At 39.5% G+C, this 20,551-nt stretch overlaps 1 protein-coding gene across 3 annotated transcripts in view; it reads right to left on the reverse strand.

Annotated features, from left to right (window-relative positions):
- fgf1 (fibroblast growth factor 1) overlaps positions 1 to 20,551 on the reverse strand; it is a 91,690-nt gene that overhangs the window by 16,208 nt on the left and 54,931 nt on the right. For 2 of the 3 annotated variants that reach the window (XM_008104709.3, XM_003217376.4), the window contains exon 2: positions 3,787 to 4,002. In XM_008104709.3, coding sequence (XP_008102916.1) covers positions 3,787 to 3,955 — 169 coding nt within the window. In that variant the 5' untranslated portion in view covers positions 3,956 to 4,002. Of the gene's footprint in view, positions 1 to 3,786; positions 4,003 to 12,551; positions 12,678 to 20,551 lie in introns of all 3 variants that reach the window. The other variant, XM_008104708.3, reaches the window with a different exon arrangement.

Genomic DNA, 20,551 nt, shown 5'->3' on the forward strand with positions numbered 1-20,551 from the left:
AGAAGCAGCCAGGCACTGAGGCTGAGAGGCCAGTCAGTGTTACACTGGGCCTCCGAAAAAACAATACAGTAGCATCTAACTTATCCAGCCTTCATGACCACTACAACAACAACAATAATAAACACCTACACAGGCAAAACAAAAAAAAGACTATTGTACCACAATAAGATGTAAACCGCACTCAGCAGAATCAGACATCACGATTAACAACAAACCAAAGACAACAGGGATCTCAAGCAATTATCAATCAACACAAACATTGAACAAGGTAACAGACTTCAAATACTACTACTAATGTGAGTATAAAGAAGGGTGGAGGTCACAGCATAAATACAACCTAATGTACACCGACCAACACCACCAGACTAAGCCACAGCGACGCGTGGCCGGGCACAGCTTATATATATATATATATATATATATATATATATATATATATATATATATATATATAAAACATTTCTTGGGACTCTATAATAATCTTTTGTTTCAAAAAGGGCTCCATGGTTAAAGTTTTGCCTGACTATCATCAGGCAAAAACAAATAACTATAAACTCAGGAAAACAAACAGTTGAGTGGGCTGCCATCCTTATTTCCTCCCAACACTGGCTCCCATTTTTGGTGATTCACTTTTCCTAATGGTAGGGATAGCACTGACAGTGATGCTATACAGTATAGAAGACTAGATTTACTGGGCAGATTGGGAAAACTGTTTCTCAAGTTAGGATTAGCTCAATTTTTCTATTTTGCATTGTCACTGGATGCTGATTATAATGAGAAATGTTAACAGGTGTAATAGACATCCTGAAGCAACTTGTTAGGAATCTCATATTATTTTTCAAATAGTTGAAAATGATGAAGGAGCATTAATGTATTTGATCCCAACAGAGTGGTGGAAATAATAGTTTAGGGAAGTTAATTTTTGGATGACACCTTCTAGGAAGGATGACACCTAGTTGTGGGATTCTGTTGGCTGCAGATCAGAAAAGCATATTTTTCAAGCTGTGGTTTGGACATAGGATAGACCGTAAGGACTGCAAAATTAGAGTCCCAATTGATTAGGAATAATGCCTGTTTAAATGTTCCTTTTTGTCCATTTAGGAGTAAACAGTGAATTCTTTACAGAACCTGGCCCAAGATTATAAGAATCGCATCCCATATGCATTAGCAGAGAGCAAAATTGGCTACCAGGCATCCCCCAGCCTTCCCACTTCCTCTCTTCATTATGTCAAAACACAGAATAAGTGTTTCAGCAGATTCTGTTCCCTTAAAAATGTATTATGCATTGCTCTGTAGAGGAAAATGAAAATGAATCTGTCTAGAGAACACAGCCTAGAGCAGGGGTCCCCAAACTAAGGCCCGGGGGCCGGATGCGGCCCTCCAAGGTCATTTACCTGGCCCCCGCCCTCAGTTTTATAATATAATATTTTTATATCAGTTTTAATAATATAATATATTGTATATACATATAATATTGATAATAATATTATGTTATACAATATAATACTAATAATAATACCATGTAATAATATTAATTATATGTTATATATTACATATTATATAATTGTATAATTAGTGGTATAGTTCAATATAGTAATATATAATGCTATTATAGTGCTATGCTAATAATATAATATCTTGTATTATACAGCTGCTCTGAGTCCCCTTCGGGGTGAGATATAAATGTAGTAAATAAATGCAGTAAATAAATAATTAATTTTAGACTTAGGCTCGGCCAAAGTCTGAAATGACTTGAAGGCATGCAACAACAACAATCCTAATTAACTTGACTATCTCATTGGTCAGTTGCAGGCCCACACTTTACATTGAAATCCTGATTGGTTTATGTTGGTTAAAATTGTTTTCATTTTTAAATATTGTATTGTTCTTTTGTTGTTGTTGTTGTACTACAAATAAGACATGTGCAGTATGCATAGGAATTTGTTTGTATTTTTTTTCAAATGATAATTCGGCCCCTCAACAGTCTGAAGGATTGTGGACCGGCCCTCTGCTTCAAAAGTTTGAGGACCCCTGGCCTAGAGTATATATCTCAGAATGAAATGCATTCCTTATCCATAAGAAAATGGATTTCAAGTTATTCTAGAGCGGAGCTTAGCTTGCATAAAGATCACAACCCCCAAATGAACAAAGTAGAGGAGGGACACGGGCTATGTAGATTCAGTAGTCATACAAGGGCACAACTATAAGATCAAACATTTCACACTGATATTTCAATTTTGGGTCGGGGGGGGGGGGGTCGTCGCACATTTATAGAACAATGTATTAACTCTCAGTCAGTCCACACTATTTTATCTGTAGTGGCACCATAGACTTTGTACTTTGCACAATGCACCACACTATTTTCTATGTGCCTTGACATCCTAAATATAAAAAAATGGCCAAACATAGAAAAGCCTTTCCCTTAACATCTAGAGAAAGACCATATAGCATTTTTCAGCATGTGACTAACAGTCATCATATTTGTACCCCGCCACCATCTCCCCGAAGGGACTTGGGGCAGCTCAAAGAAGCACTCCACTGCTGCATATAAACAACAATATACAAATATAAACACAATGACATAAGTATAAACAACAGCACATATAAAATCCCACTAATAAAATTGTAAGAATATAAAATTATAAAAATTCCAAAAGCGCTGTAGAACTTGTGAATAAGCCGGCTATTTGCCCTGACAATCAAAGTGTGGAGCACTTTGTTTCTTTGACAAGATACTGCTGAGGGAAGCGTGGGAGAGATGTGAAATACTATCAGTCCCATGTTTCTCATAAAATCATGTTAGGATCTGTGGAATTTCAATAGTTTCAGTATAGTTGGTGGGATACCATGTTCTAAACTTTACAGGAACTATCCAAAGTGCTGAATCCTAGCCCCCCAAATGAGTACAATGTTTTGGATAGTTACTGACTGATAATCCAGAGTAACACTACGACCCCATGGGAACCAGAGCCACTGCGTTACAAAACAGCTTGTGTGTGATGTTTACTTTTGGCATTACCACATAAAAGACAGGACTTCGAGACTGTTGAATTAACATGTAGAGATATACCTGTATTCAGTGACATTCGTTTCTTTGCTGAATCTCACTAACCCCATTCTGGTGCTCACTGTGGTGACTGGTGGCAGCTTCCATATAAGTGTTTTGGGCTTCACTCTGAACTTTAAAGGGTCTATTCAAGATACTGAAAATAATTTGGGGATTGATCTTAGAGCCTTAGGTTGCTACCTTAAATTGAAACCTGGAGTGGATTCACTGCTCTACTAACATGGAAGGCAGCAGCCACCCCCGGATGTTTAGATTCTGTGTCTGAATGCGGGGGAGGTGCAATGGACTTCACTCCTTCCCCATTGATAGTAGGGGTTTTCAGCCTTTTGCTTCTTGCTGGAGACACAATGCAGATCATGAGCCAAATGGGAACTTAGGTGCAGAGAAACAGTATGTCTTCAAGTCTGCATGTATATATGTATATGTGTTTACATTCATGCAAACATACACAAATCTCCATCCATCCTTCCATTGTCACTTAAAGATGGAGTTACATCTCTTAAGAGGAGGCAATTTGGTCATCAGCTCATTCAGGACAATAATCAACCCTAAAAAAACACTCTCAGTCATTTCACAGAATCTCAGTAGAAAAAAAAAATCTGTGATGATTTAGGAGATTCTTCAGCATGTTATGTCACTGTGAAAAGATTTCCCTCCTACAGATGGTCTGTGGATAAGATGTAAGGTAGAAAGTGTGGAAAGCATAGATGAAAACTTACTATAGCTGTCATTCCGGTCCATGGTGCCATCCACTTTTCCATCTGGAAGGATCCTCAGGAAGTGGCCTCCATTGCTGCAATACAGGAGTTTGGGCTTCTTGTAATTCTCCATTGGGAGAGCAAACCTCTCGGTCAAGGCTGTGAATGTTGTTATTTCACCTTCAGCCATTTTCTGCCCTCTCTGGATGTCAGGAATTCAGTACAAATTTAGAGAACCTATAGCAAGGACAACAATGTTGGTAATACATTGAATGTAACGGCATATTCAAAGAAGGGAGAGCAGCTAATTTAAAATCATATGGAGATTATTTTATAAAGCAGTACTGTAAACATGGCTATCCAACCATGAATTTAACCCCAAAAAGTGCTATGCATTCAGTTTTGGACCCCATCACACCTGATATTTTGTAAACATCATGGTTTTCTGCACTTAGTTTTTAATATTAATATTTTTTGGTGGGAACTAATGTGTGTTCAAAATAATAAAATAGCAATAAAACAATAAACAACTTAAAAACATAAAAGGAAAGCAGAAGGCAACAGAAGTCCTCTTACCTTGATAAAAAAATCACATAACTAAGATTTTATTTATTTATTTATTTATTTACAGTAGTTATATTTAGCCCTTCTCACTCTGAAGGAAACTCAGGGCAGATCACAATATACATATACATGGTAAACATTCAATACTATATGACATACAGACAGACACAGACACAGAGACACAGAGGCAATTTAACATTTCCCAGATTCCTACTTCATGAGGATATGCTCAATTCCAGCCACAGGGGAGCTGTTGCTTTATCATCCATTGTGACACCGAGTCCTTGGTGGATTACTTCCTCATTCCTTTCTGCGCGCTGCTGGACGATTTTTATGGTGTTGTAAATTAGTTAAATTAGCCTCCCCGCATAAGTGGTACCTAAATTTCCTACTTGATCGATGCAACTATTTTTCAGGATGCTGGGCAATTTTAATGGTCAGGCACTCACTCCAATACGAGCTGGCTTCGAACTCATGACATCTCGGTCAGTAGTGATTTATTGCAGCTGGCTACTAACCAGCTATGCCACAGCCCAGCTCTAGCTGTTTCATCATATTAATCTTACTAGAACAAAAAAGAAGCAGCAAAATCATATGTGCCAGGCTATTATAATTCATTAGGCTGAGATGTTAGGGATGAACAGAATTAATTCCAAATCAACATGTATAAGGGATTGCACAATAAGAACTTAACCAACTTAAAGTCCTTGCTTGGTAAAGAAAAAAATGACATAGTCAGTGCCAGGCAAATCTCTCTGAGGAGCCCTTCCCAAACTGGATACATGCACAGCAAATGAAAAGACCCCCGCCACACATCATCTTATTGGTGTTACCAAAGGAAGAATATTGGCTCTGAGATGTTAATTTCTTTGGAAGAGTGCTTTCATTCTTGCTTCTCTTTTGCCCCTAATATGTGTATTTTGAAATCAATGCACTACTCTTTTGCCATGTCTGGTATATAAGCAAGAAATGTTCCACTTCTTGCAGTTTTGACAAAGTATGGCTGTGCCAAAGCAATCACAGATAATGGGAATGGTTAAGAAAAAGCAGGAGACAAGTAATTTGGAGGATCCTTTCCACCTATAAGGAACCAGCTGGATCAGACACAAAGTGGGTTCCTATGTCAAAGTGTTGAGAGTCATCCTGGACTACACAAGTCTCATTTATTAGATAGGTAGTGGATAGATAGACTGAGGGACACCTCTCTATAATCCCATGCTTGCCCAAAAAAGCTTCTCTCTTCTATTCTGTCACATCCACTCCCTTCCCTTGTTGTTTTAGCAATGTGATCTCTGCAGGGATGAGGTTACATCCTCTACATAGATTGGAATTTTTATGGCCCTAAAAAGAGAAGGCACAGACCATGTGGTTGGTTGGTCGCCATTCCTTCTACATTCTTCCTCCTGTTGTCTTCCTACCAAGAAGGATGCATTTTGCCACTCTCTTAGGCAAAATGTAACTATCTAGATATCTTTGTTATTTTTACCTGCTTACCTACCTTAGAAGCTAGCTTAGACAGCTAGTTAGCTCCAAACCCTTTTTCTATCTACAATGGATTTCTTTTTACCGCAATAAATACTTTTTGAACTTTTAAGCTGACTTTGCAATCCTTTGCCATTCTAAAGAAGAAAGACTTCCCCCAGCTCATAGATTCTCAACACAAAGGTAGCAACTGACAAATCAGAGGCAGATACATTGGGAGCTGTGTTTTTCTCGGCAGCTTACAGCCCCTTCTTTCCCTCCAGGACAGAATAAAATCAATGCAGACTCATTCATTAATTTTGCGGAGAGCTAGGCCAGGAAGCTTCCTGTATGCATTTGAAGGTCTAATGACCCAAGAGCTTCTTAGAATCGTTTTAGCAGAACTGCTCAATAAGACATTTGGAAATGATTTAGTTAATTTCATGTTGCTCTACTTCTTTAAGACCAGGCACTATTTTTAGAATAGCTCCTTGCTTGCCAGCCGCCTTTTGACTCCGCAAGAGAAGTTGAATGAACACTATTTTCCGCTCCCATTGTCCTGATGTGCTAGACGGGAACGCGGCTGTTCTCATACTTGGATGACCATGTCCTTGGTATTCTGCACACAGCTCTGCTGCTCATGGCCTTGCTATTATACTTTTGGCAAAGAGGGGCTACATTTTACAGGAATTAATGTGTGTATGTGCACACACAAGAGGGAGAGGATGCAAACCAACGACAACATGAGAGGCCTTCTTTTTCTGGTTTAAGGCCTAAGCTCTTAATTATTTAAAAAACTTGGTGGGAATGCGGAAATTTAATTCAGAATGACTTCCCTCTCCAACACTGCACAACAAATGGTCCAAAGTGAGACATGAGGCAAAGAAAGGTTTCTATCCTTTGCTTGGGTTGGGGCTGTCATGAATGAAACAGGTTCAGGAATATCAGAGTATTCTACGACACATCCATTGACTTGAACTCTCTCTTTTTTACTTCTTTCTCATTAATAAGTAGAGTATCATTACAAAATTTGCATAGTACATGCTGGGCGCAATGGCATTGACACCCAAATAGGTGTATGTGGCATTGCATTATGTTCAAACATATTTCAGACATCCTAATTAAATGACTACATTGAGTAACTTTAAAAATTCACCATAGAGGAGCAAATGTATAATGGTGTATTTGTTATTGATCAGGCAAAATGATAATTCTTCAAATTTCACACATGCGTGATATAAAACTTTCAGTTGAATTTTTAAAGCATCCCAACCAAGTGCAGATATGTAATAGGGATGTTCATGCTATCTGCTTGTGCTGGATTTCTTCAGAAGTGTGAAGGTTCCACTCTATGAGAAGTGGTCAAGATAATGATTATATTACAGTTAATGCATTTCAGTTTTTTAAAGGTTTCTTTACTGTTCTTTGAAAATCTTGATTTTGAACATTATGTTTACTTTTTAAACATTTGGTTTTGGTTAAATTAATTTTTGCTTATTTTTTGTTTTGTATTGTAAGTTAGAAAAGTCAGATTGAGCCTTAATGTCCTTTTTTTTGATTCCTAGAGTAGGATAAACACTATAGATTTGTATTTCAAAAATGTATTATAAAATGCATATAACCCATTGTCAGGGCTGTAGCGGGGCGGGGGGGGGGAGTTAAGGGCTCAACCACCCCTGAAAGGGTCATCCCTCCCCCCAAACCTGGTTTAATAATGAATTTTAACTGGTTAACCAATTTATGAGTAAACTAGTTTTTTTTTTAACCTGACACATTTGGGGGGGGGGGTTTGAACTTTTACCCCCCCCCCCCGGCAATGGCCCTCCCCATTGTTAACATTTAATAAGTACCCATTCTGGCTGCAGAAATGAAGTGGAATTGAATGGTTGTTTGAATATTTGAATTAAAATAGAATGGAATAGAGAGAATCCATTGACTCCTTCTGGGGAAGCCAGTCTACAAACATCTGTGTGAACCAGGGTGACCTAGAACAGCAGACTGTACGCAAAAGGCAAATCAAAAGCCAACATTCTCCTATATTTTACTATGCCTGGCAAATCCGTGCTCCCTTCAGTTCTCATCTGTTTAATTCAGCATTCCTTGAATTGGGGAAATTTGAAACACATTTTTTTCTTGATGCAAACTGCAGGGCACACATCAATCACTCTTTCTATGCGAAAAATCTTTCCTTTCAGTTCTAAGTAGAAACTGAGCTTGGAAAAGTTATATTTCTTGGACTACCAACTCCCCAAACTGCTCCAGCTAGCGTGACCACTGGCCATGCTGGCTGCTGGGTGGTGGTAGACCAAGTAATAATCTAAGACAGTATTAGAGCAGGAACTGATTATCTTGGTTTTGCTCTTTCCCTCCTTGGCTACAGAGACACAGCAAAATGACATATGTTTATAGACTAAGAGGAGGAAACGAATGTGAGCACAGGATCACACAGAGATGCAATGAGCAAACTCTTTTTTGAGTAGGTTCACTTCACAATAAAAAATAGCTGTTTAGTTTATTTACTATACAATGAGCAACTTGTAATTCTGTAAAAAAAAATTAAGTGGCTTTGTGAATTTCAGGCCGAAGGTATATGTTTATTCATAGTTGTGCTAACTACAACTAGTTTTAATTCAGTGTTTAAATACAAAGTGTTTATATACCTAGATGTGTTTAGTACCATGGGTCGGAAGTTTTTGCCATTTGGGCAGGGATTTTGTGTGTGAAAGGGAATAACTGAGATACCTCTGAATAACAAGGAAGCAATGGAAATCTTTTAAAAATGCTTAATACCTTAGATGTGTATCTTTCAAGCTTTAGATTTTATCACAATAGATTTGGCCATCCTATGCCTCTGTGTCTTCTGCGCCTAACCAATGAAACATACTTCTACCCATACAAAACTGTGACAGAATCTCCAGCTTTCACTCCAGGAGTATTATGACTTCGAGGCCCATTCACACTACAGAATTATAGCACTATTATTCCACTTCAATTGCCATGGTTCCACCCTGGGGTTTGTAGTTTAGAGTGTGGCCATTAGAATTCGTAGCCAGAGAATTCGATAGGATACAGTCATGGCAGTTAAAGTGGAATCATAGTGCCGTAACTGTGTAGTGTAAATGTTCCTCTGATCTCAAATTTAAGTTCACTGTATTGCTATTTTATTATTTAAAATTTCGACTAGTTTATTCAGTTCTGCTTAAATGGTACACTACATTTTTCATTTGTTTTTCAGAAGTATTTTTCACATTTTCCCTGTAAAGCATACTGTGTTTACCCCCTCCCCCCCGCCAGTCATTTTGTAAAAAGAATACTTCCTTCTCTGACATGCCTGTTCCAATAACATTAAGCTAATTACATTTGTACAAACTCTCTGGTTTATGGGTTTGAGCATTTACAGTGCCAGCTTGGGAGCTGCTTCATTTCCAGGATATCAATATTTAATACAAGGGGGTTGAAATATTAGATATATTTCTTTGGACCATTCTAATGTTTCAACAAGCGAATATATCTTAAAAAATTAAAGGTATATTGTAAATGTAGTAGGGTTTAAGAACGAGCTGTTAATTGGGATGGGGAATGTCCTTTATATGTTTTAATGGCAAATGATCTCATATACTTTAAAGATATGGTAGTGCCGGTTTGAATCCGCAAGATGGAATGAGCTCCCGTCTGTCAGCTCTAGCTTGCAGGGACATGAGAGAAGCCTCCCAACAGGATGGTAACACATCCAGGTGTCCCCTGGGCAACGTCTTTGTAAATAGCCAATTTTCTCACACTAGAAGCAACTTGCAGTATGTTTTCAAGTCGCTTCTGACACAATAAAAAAATCCATACAGTATGTATTTGTCTGCTCCTTCCTTTTTTTGGGTCCAACTGTCTTGTTTCTTTTAGAACAGTGGTTCCCAACCTTTGGGCCTCCAGTGTTTTGGACTTCAAGTCGCAGAAATCCCAGCCAGCTTACCATCTTTTAGGAACTGTGGGAGCTGAAGTCCAAAACATCTGGAGGTCCAAGGTTGGGAACCACTATTTTTGATGAAACAGATTTGCATGTTCCAGATTTTAAGGGGCCAACAGATCTTAAAGCAGGCCATTGGTGTTGCCGGCTTCCATGTCAAGAGATGGTGCCAAACGCCATTCTGAGCTGTCCAGGGTCCTGACTTTGCTTTTGGGGCAGTGTTCAGCACATTTAAAGCTTCGATTAAAACCCGAATTCACACTTCATGGAAGCCATCAAAGCAGGCTTTGTTGTGTTCCCACAAGCACTTGATGAGAAAAAATTGTGAAATTATAAGAAGTCAGCCATTTTTTTTGTCTCCTCCTCCTGCTCACATGATGCATAGCTTCATTCATAGTTTTCCATTCATAGCTGGCTGTTAGAACTTCCAGGTGGGACTTCAACTCTCTGCCTTAGAGTCAAACTAAGGCTCTAAGTTAATGCAAAATTAATTAAAGTATAGGGTGGGATTTAAAAAATCCAATTCTAAACAGATGTTAGGAGGCATGAATTTTGCTGGAGCTACAGGAGGATTATCCCCTTCATGCAGTACTGCTGTTGCTCAGTGTCTCCATCTGTTACAATGGCTATTTTCTTTTTTTAAAAAATACACATGTACAATGAGGTCATTACTGTTGTATCACATTTGCACAGTTCTATGCATGGATGCTGCACAATTACATGCATGCTTATTACAACTGCATAATAATGTGATTAATGTCACATCTAAACTAAGGAGTTAATAGTTCTTGCTGAACATCTGATTCAGCTTTACAAATGCCCCTTTCCTTTAACATCTGTGTATCCTTAGCCTCATCCTTCCACTCTGATTTCAGCCTTCTCTTCTACTGACTTATGTGGAAGGTTGGTCCTTTTGATATGTTCCCAAACTTTCCTCCTCCATTTCCAGTGAATGTTAAGCTGGCTTTGAACTACTGGTTGCCTTTTGAAACTGCTTTAATTAGGCCTACCTACATTCCCTTGCTCCAGTAATTAAATTTGCTGCACTGTCCTTCCCAAGTTCTTGTTATTACTGCACTCAACAACAAGCCTACTTCAGTAATTGCAAATAAGCAGCCTCAAAATGACTCTCCCTATCCTATGTCCTGATTCTCTATTTTTGCATCCTAATGCTGCATCTTCTTGTCCATATTTTGGCCCATTTCCTCTCCAGGGCTCCAGAGTTCTGAAAGATTGGCTCCAAATGGCCACTGATGCTGAGGGAGGATGTGGTGGATGATACAAAAGGAAGAGGCTGTCAAATAGGAGATAATGAAATAAGCAAAGTGTGTTCAAATCATTCTAGCTTTCCAGGAACAGTACAAAGCCAATTATATTTGCTCCTCTGGGAAACCCTATATCTTACATATGGTTAATCATCTAAGAAATACATTCACAAGGCTCTTGCATTCAGTGAAATAAGTGCTTAGTTTGAATTACAGTATCCAACATAAACGGGCTGGCAGAACTTTGGATAAGCGAATATGTTGAATAATAAGGAGGGATTAAGGAAAAGCCTATTATTACACATCAAATTAGGTCATGATTTTACAAATTAAGCACCAAAATATCATGTTTGACAACAAATTTGACAGAAAAAGTAGTTCAATAAGCAGTAATGCTAATTACTGTATTTACGAATTTAGCACCAAAATATCACGATGTATTGAAAACATTGACTACAACAATGTGTTGGATAATCCAGAATGTTGGATAAGTGAGTGTTGGATAAGTGAGACTCTACTGTATTCCCATCCCCTCTACAATCTCAAACAAATGAACCACAAGTAAGTGTGGAAAAATGTTGCTATTAGGCCATTCATGGCAGATAGCACATGAGCACTATAACATTTTAATTCCTGCTGACTGCATTGCTCCCTTCTGAAGTCAGACAGAAGCAGAATATGACTATTAGTCATGATATATGTGTCACAAGTATCAGAAGCAGGATGCCTCTGGATCAGTTGCTGAATGACACTGATAAAAAGACTGAGATCTGCTGGAAGGGCTGTCCTGGGCACTCCACCCATGGGAACAAAACACTGGGAAAGGTTGTAAGACACACAGTTATGGCTATGCCCTACCCTTGGAAGTCCAATTAATGCTGATGTTGGCCTTAAAGCCTTTGGGGCCTAATGATTCATGTATACATGTATACTTTTAGATTATTTTATAATTGTATATGTAATTGAATTATTTCATTAGACTTTATAAAGTTATATTGCATTTATTGTTTTTATTTTAAAATTATGTAAATTAATTCTCTTGCAAGCCACCTATTATAACAAATATTTACACAAACAAATGAACAGGTAAACAGTTGGCCTAGGTAGGCTTTTGTTCAGCTTCAACAGGATTTTTCTGACATTTGTCAAGTTTAAGAGGGTTCATGACTTTTGAGGCAGAAAAGCAAACAATACTGCCTTAGCATAGATTGAGTTGGGTGTTTAATGCCAAAGAGGGTACAAGCCTCATGCCTTCTAGTCAAATGTTGTGGTTGTTTTTAAATTTACTTAATTGTGAATAATTTTGACTGCTATTTTTTAAAGAGACCACTACTTTAGCTTGTTTCAGTATAAAAAAATAAAAGAAAGGAGGAAAATGGAAAAAGTAATCTTGTTACACCTTTCAAACCCAACCAATTAGTCTTAACCAAGCTAAAATAAATCAGTCCAAAGGTGCCACAAAACTCTTTTTTCTTCCCCCCTTTCCTCTGTCCCTTTTAAATATTTTGTTATCAATAAATCTTCAGACCAACACATACCAAGAAGGCTGGAAAGAGCTTGATGTTAATCTTGATGAAATCCTTAGGTCCACTGAGAAATTAAATAGTGGTTGGCGTTCCCTGGAACCGATGCCAAATAAGCTTCCTTGAACTCTTGTAAAGATGCTGGGGGAAATAAGAAAATCAGGACAGCGAATGCATGCATCTAAGGGGCTTCATATATCCTGACTGCTTAAGCTGCTTCGTTGTTATTCATATTTCGACCTTCTATTAACAGGATTGTATAAATCCAGAAATTTTAGTTAGAAAATCATCCCCCAATCAGCCATTGTTCTGCGTCCTAGTCTCCAGGGCAGCAGAAAACAAGCTTGCTCCCTCCTCCCTATGACATCCCCTCACATATTTAAACATGGCTATAATGTCTCCCCTCAGTCTTCTCTTTTGCAGGCTAAACATGCCCAGATCTTTAAGCTGCTCCTCATTTGGGCTTGTTCTCCAGACCCTTGATCATTTCAATCACCCTTGTCTTGACACATTCCAGTTTGTCAACATCTCCCTTCAATTGCGGTGCCCAGAATTGGACACAGTATTCCAGGTGTGGTCTGACCAAGGCAGAATGGAGCGGGAGCATGACTTCCCTGGATCTAGACACTAGACTCCTATTTATGCAGGCCAAAATCCCATTGGCTTTTTTAGCCATTGCATCACATTGTTGGCTCATGTTTGTTTCACACGTACTGCTGTTGAACCAGGCATCCCCTATTCTGCATTTTTGCTTTTCATTTTTTCTGCCCAAGTGTAGTATCTTGCATTTGTCCCTGTTGAACTTCATTTTGTAGTTTCAGCCCATCTCTCTAATCTGTCAAGATCATTTTGAATTCTGCTCCTGTCTTCTGGAGTATTAGTATTCTCCCAATTTGGTGTTGTCTGCAAACTTGATGATCATACCTTCTAACCCTTCCTCTAAGTCATTAAAAAAGATGTTGAACAGAACTGGGTCCAGAACAGAACCGTGCAGCACTCCTCTTGTCATTTCATTCCAGGATGAAGAGGAAGCATTGGTGAGCACCCTTTGGGTTCATTCACTTAGCAATTACAGATCCACCTAACTGTAGTTTTGCCTAGCCCACGTTTGACTAGTTTGTTTGCTAGAGGGTCATGGGCGACCTTGTCAAAGGCCTTACTGAGATCAAGATATGCTACATCCACGTTGTTCCCTGCAGTGATCCAGCTTGTAACTCTAATCAACTCTATCCATGGGTCAATGTAGGAACTGTACCTTAATTCTTATATATATAAAAAAGAACCATCCCTTTCTCTGAGTAACACTGTGAAAGGCACAAACCTAGACCTGGAAGAACCAAAAAGAAATGCCAATCAACTCTGTACTGCTTCTGGTCTTTTTGAATGCCTGGGCAGGAAAATGTTGGTGCTAGGGGAGGCTGGACCCTTGGAGCAGCATTGGTGCTTTCCCCTCTCCATAGAATGATTATTGACTTATCCACAGGTCATATCAAAAGCCACAATTTTAGCCCCAAGCCCTCCCCTCAGCTTATGCATGAGATCAAGGAATATATAGTGTCATTGTCTTCAAGTTCCTAGGGGAAAACAAAATGTCCTCCAAACAGAGTTCCCTGTATGAAATAAACACAGAGAAGACACAGACTGTCTTCACACATCTGAAAGTCTCTTGGATAAAGGAAGGCACGGACTTGTTCACTGTTGTTCCAGAAGGCAGAACTAGAACCAGAGGGTGAAACGGCAGGAAGCAGATTTGGGAAAGTGTGAGAAGAAATATGCCAATGATGAGAGGAGTCTGACAGTGAAACAGATGGTTGAGGAGGAGGTGGTCTCTCTCCTCGACTGGAGAAATGTAAGCAGAAGCTGGGCAGCCATCTGTCAAGGATTCTGCAATTTCAATATTCTTGCATGAACAGGGGGTGCCACTAAATAGCTTGGAGCATTGACAGAGTTTTACCCTTGAACACAATCTAAAAACAATGTAATGAGGTTCGGAGGTATGTAGAATTTTATGAATCAAAATAAATTGTTTAAAAATTAGGCCTGGAAGTGAATCAGAACAGAAGCCGGTGGAACTGAAAAAAAAGGCTGGCATCATATGTTTGTCATGCATTTGCTAAAATGGAAAGGCAGGGGTTCCAAGGCCCCTTCCACACAGCTTTATAAAATCCACATTGAACTGGAGTATATGGCAGTGTGGACTCAGATAATCCAGTTCAAAGCAGATATTATGGATTATTTGCCTTGATATTCTGGGTTATATGGCTGTGTGGAAGAGTTTCCTTTCTTCAAGGTATAGTCCTTCTGTTTTCTGGTGAACTATGGTCCCCATTTTGCCTTAGAGCAGTGGTTCTCAATCTGTGGGTCCCCAGATGTTTTGGTCTTCATCTCCCAGAAATCCTAACAGCAGGTAAACTGGTTGGGATTTCTGGTAGTTGTAGGCCAAAATACCTGAAGACCCACAGGTTGAGAACCACTGCCTTAGAGTAAATCTATTTTTCAACATGCTTAGATTGCACCCATACATTAGTCCTATTCCTCAGATCTCTGGTTGTTAAATAGCTAACCTTCCAAACAGCTGAATAAAATCCCACATTATCTACTTTGAACTAGAATATATGGCAGATATAGTGGGATTTTCTGCCTTGCTATTCTGGGTTATATGGCTGTGTGGAAAGACCCTGGGTTTCTTCCCTTATTTTTTGCTTTAAAAAAAAACTTGTCATGTTTAAAAAACAAGGTAACTTGTCTCTTAGGTTTTCCCTCTCAACTTTTGTTGAAGGAAGACTACACTATATACAGTAGAGTCTCACTTATCCAACATAAACGGGCCGGCAGAATGTTGGATAAGCGAAAATGTTGGATAATAAGGAGGGATTAAGGAAAGGCCTATTGAACGTCTAATGACGTTATGATTTTACAAATTAAGCACCAAAAAACATCATGTTTTACAACAAATTGACAGAAAAAGCAGTCCAAAACACAGTACCGTTATGTAGTAATTACTGTATTTATGAATTTAGCACCAAAACATCGCAATATATAGAAAACACTGACTACAAAAACATTGGCTACTAATAAATTGACTACAAATAAAGATAGAATTGCATAACATGAATTTACAGTAGCAACATTGTCAGAAATTAAATCCATAAAATGTTCAATCCTTGCTGTCTAGAGAAACAGCTGTGGATCGGGGTGGGAGGCAAACTGCATTGGATAATCCAAATGTTGGATAAGCGGATGTTGAATAAGTGAGACTCTACTGTATTTATATATCTAATGTGTATCTCATATTTCCATTAAAAACATAGCATGTATCCCAAGAATTCTTAAACATATGTATACGTGTATATTTGGATAGGAAGCCAAATATGTCAGAGTATATTGAGCTCTAGCCTGTGGACTGGAATTCCTATTTGTCCTACCAACGTGCATGGGGGAAAAGAAAACAGATGCTTCCTTTACTCTTTAATTCTTTCAATTTGCTATACAAACACTAATAAAATTTTGTCAACCAGGGAAATAAGGCTAGTTGCATCACTTTGAACAAGAAACCAGCACAAACCATATGTGTAGCTGTTATAGATAAGACACTTTCCTGAAAACACATACACACAATCTCTCTCATTCACTCATTGTGTTGCCGCACAGCCAGTACATTCTTTGCAATGTCATTTCCTTTCCTTTTTTCCTAGTTGTAATCCTCTCCCTGAAATTGGGGACTGGAAGGAACAAATGGAACTCTAGTATTTTTGCAGAAGAAAATGTCAATTTCATAGTTTTACTATGGTTCTTGAAAGCCAGCCACTACAAATTAGCTACCAAGAGTGACACCTCGTGGTTATGTTTGGTAGCACTACAACTTCCTGTGAAAACCAAGGAAAAACCTTGCTTGATGAAACTCTATGGACAGCTCCACCAAAATGAAGCTATCAAAAAGATTCAAAGGATTAAGTAGAACCTCACTCAAAAGGTTTATTTCAGATTCCTTTCTGTTTTCCTGAGGAAAGCATTTCTGCTCTTTATCTAACTGAAGCTGAATAATTCACATACGCCAGGAATGTAAGAAGACCCCTCCTGGATCAGACCTATTGGTCCAAAACTGCCTCTACTTAATAGGCAACCACTTAATAGATAATAATAACTTTATTCTTGTACCCAGCCTCCATCTCCCCGAAGGGACTCGGGAGGCTTTCACGAGAAAACAACATACCACAACAAAAATTAACATACAATTTAAAACATAATATAACATAACATCATCATTATAAAACAATACAACATGATGAAATTTAAAAACCAAGACAGCAATTGCTACTTATAGAAGGTGATTTGTGCAAAAACTCTTAATAAGGTCCATAAAATGGTTAAGGATGAACGAGGAGGACACGGAACCAGCCATGTTAAAATTCTAAAACCTGTAAAATGGGGAACAATGATAAAGTGCAGAACAGTTTTGTAAACAAGTACATATCTAGATACAGGACTGGTGGCTTCTTCATGCAAAAGCGCACTGAAACATCCATGTTTTAAAATTCCGACGGAAGGTGGACAGTGAAGGAGCAAGTCTAATTTCCCTGGGGAGCGAGTTCCAGAGTCGGGGGGGGGGGGCACCAGCAAGAAGGCCCTCTCTCCCATCCCCACCAACCGCACTCGAGACAGAGGTGGGAGCGAGAGGAGGGCCTCCCCGGAGGATCTTAGGGTTCCTGGGAATTGTAACCTTCATCTTTTGCTCTCAACAAACCAATATACAGAAGGATTCTGCCTCTGCTGCCTCAAGGGACATATAGGTATGTACCCCGACTATAGCCATTGCCTTTAACCTCTAAAAATGTATCCCCCCCCTTTAAAATGTAGAGAAAAATGGATATGAGTGTATCATAATCCAGAGCCTGGATGAACTCTTCCCCGTAAGCAAAACAGAAAATGTCTTTTGATGCCTCTAAAATATGCCAGCTTACTTTTCCGTTGAAGTCCAGCTCCAGGTGAGCTTTCTTTATCAGTTACTAGCTTGGGGAAGCCTCTGGTGGCCTAGGGGATAAAAGCCTAGTGATTTGAAGGTTGGGTTGCTGACCTGAAAGCTGCCAGGTTCGAATCCCACCCGGGGAGAGCGTGGATGAGCTCCCTCTATCAGCTCCAGCTCTATGCGGGGAAATGAGAGAATCCTCCCACAAGGATGGTAAAACATCAAAATATCCGGGCGTACCCTGGGCAATGTCCTTGCAGACGGCCAATTCTCTCACTCCAGAAGCAACTCTGGTTGCTCCTGACACAGAAAAAAAAAAAACCTAACTTGGGGACCCGGCTCATTTGAAAAAGGCATTATTTGTCTTTGAATGTTAGATATTCTCAGTTTGGAGTGGGTGAACTACAATTCCCAGAATCGTGGGTCAATCCTCCCCAAACCTGCCAGTTTTCAAAGTTGGCCATTGTGGGTCTGTGTACCAAGTGTGGTCCAGATCTGTCATTGGCTGGTCATCACATGGCTGCAGTGCTCTCAGGATGGGGGTGAAGTACTACAACTCCCAGATTCCAAGGGCAATTGTCCCAGAACATCTGTCAGTATCCACAGGAGGCTATGTTGAGTCTGTGTACCAAGTGTGGTCCAGATCTGTTGTTGGCTGGGTTCAGTGCTCTTTGGATGCGGGTGAACTACAACTCCCAAAATCAAGACCCATTTCCGCAAGCCCCTGCAGTATGTTCAGTTGATCATGAGGCTTCTTTGTGCGAAGTTTGGTCCCGGTCCATTGTTGGTGGGGGTCACTGATTCTCTGGATGCAGGTGAACTATAACTCCCTTTTCCCCAAACTTGTCCAATATGTTCTGTTGGTTATGGGGGCTCTGTGTGCCAAGTTTGGTCCTGGTCCATCATTGGAGGGGTTCGGAGTGCTCATTCATTGCAGGTGGACTATAAATCCCAGTACCTACTACTCCCAAATGTCCAGGCCAATTCCCCTCAAAACCCACCAGTATTCAAATCTGGGCATATCAGGTATGCATGGCAAGTTTGGCCCAGAGCCATCATTGTTTGGGTTCATAGCGTTCTGGGTGTAGGTGAACTACAACTCCTCTAATTTCTCCAGTAGGAGTCACAGTGCTCTGACTTGATGCAGGGTGAACTACAACTTCCATCATGTGTAGACAATCCCCAAACTCCTCCAGTAAGTTTAGTTGCTGCACAGTTCTGGTGTGTTTGTTATGGAGACAGATTTGAAAGGGAAGGGCAGTAGGCGGGGTCATGCAAATTCCACACCAATGGAGAACCCTGGGATGCCTGCCTGTGGTGGAGGAAAATGCAAAATCTAGGATGAAATGGTCCCCAAATAAAAGCATTCCTTGGCTGGTGGGCCATAGTATTTGGGAAGGACATTGGCAGGGGTTGGGCTACATGTTCATGGAGCTCGCTGTAACCACAATGTCAGTGGAAAAGAGGGACTTGGTGGCTCCTCAGCACTGGGAAATGTAGCCTGTTTGTGGAGGCCGGAGGCTGTCTGTGTGAGCGGACACCCATGCCACATACACTCGTACGGGTTTTTGCTTTTATTATAGATATAGAATAGAATATAGAATAGAATATGGATATAGATAGATATAGATATAGATATAGATGTTGGCCACTGATGCTATGAGAACAGGACTGTAAGGCAAGGGTATTGGGACCCCGTGAGCAGGAGGGTCCTACAAATCCATCAGAGCTTAATTTTAAACTCATGTCCTGTGTTTTAATCTTTGTCCTGTGTATTTTAATATGTATAAAATATGTTTTAATATCTGTATTTCATAGAAATACATTTTAATATCTGTATTTAATAGAATGTTTACAGTGATTATGTGTTTTAACTATGTTGTAATCTGGCTCATAAGGAGAGGTGGGTAAGAAATAAAATTATTATTATTATTATTATTATTATTATTATTATTATTATTATTATTATTATTTGCCACATTTTGAAACCAGTACGTATTTGTCTAAAAAGGATGAAGTCCAGAGTTGAAAATTACCTAACTGTACTGCCACACTGAGAAGGATTACTGTGATTTTCTATCAGGTTAGGCATCAAGGGTGAAACTGTAATGCCTTGTTTGTTCCTCTTTTTAAGGTCCATGATGATCTAATAAGTGTGGTGATATTAACCCTCTTTCTGATTCTAAGTTCTTCTGTAGGGCTATTAAATATTAGGAGCCATGGAGACTGGAACTGAGAAAATACTGAGAAGAAATTTTAACCCAGTTCCTCCTATATCTCTGTTCCTACCCCCAACCCAAACTCCAAGCTTTATTTCGGGAGGGGTGGATGGCTAGATGCCATCCCAGGTCAACCTTTGGCTTGGGGGGGGGAGGGGGGAGGAGGTGGCCGCCATCCCACTCCTTTGGGCTCTAGGAGTCTGAAGAACTGGGGTGGCTGTGGGGATTGACCCCCGGGAATATGGAAGCTTCAGGTCCAGATCTTTCCAGGTGTTTTATTAATCCGAAGCAAATTGGGAGTTTTCTCTGGATTAATTCGGTTTTACCTGAGATGTCACTAGGATGCCTCAGGTAAATCTGAGAGAGGTCTGGAAGGGCCCTAAGGCTGGATCTACACTGCCCTGTTTTCCAGGACCTGATACCAGATTATCTGCTTTGAACTGGATTATATGAGTCTCCACTGTCATATAATCTGAGATAAGAAGATAATCTGGGATCAGATCCTGGGATATAGGGCAGTGCAGAAGTGGCCTAACAGAATTGTGGCATAAGCCTATTTCATCAGATGCAACAAAAGACTGATGAATGTAAAAATGCTATTTTGGATAGCATGGATGAATTTTTAAAAATGATTTCCATGTTATAACAAAGTATTATTAAAGAGCTTCTGCCAAAAATTGCTGAATTTTCATACTACCCACAGGCCAAAACCAGAAATGCAAAAACACAGAACAAATTGATAACAAACTCATACCTTATAGATGGTCTTAACTGGAAAGAGGCTGATCAACCACCACTGGCTGTTATAACAGCAATCCTGGTAACAGTTC

Source organism: Anolis carolinensis, chromosome 2 (genome assembly GCF_035594765.1).
Source record: "Anolis carolinensis isolate JA03-04 chromosome 2, rAnoCar3.1.pri, whole genome shotgun sequence".
NCBI classification, from domain to species: domain Eukaryota; kingdom Metazoa; phylum Chordata; class Lepidosauria; order Squamata; family Dactyloidae; genus Anolis; species Anolis carolinensis.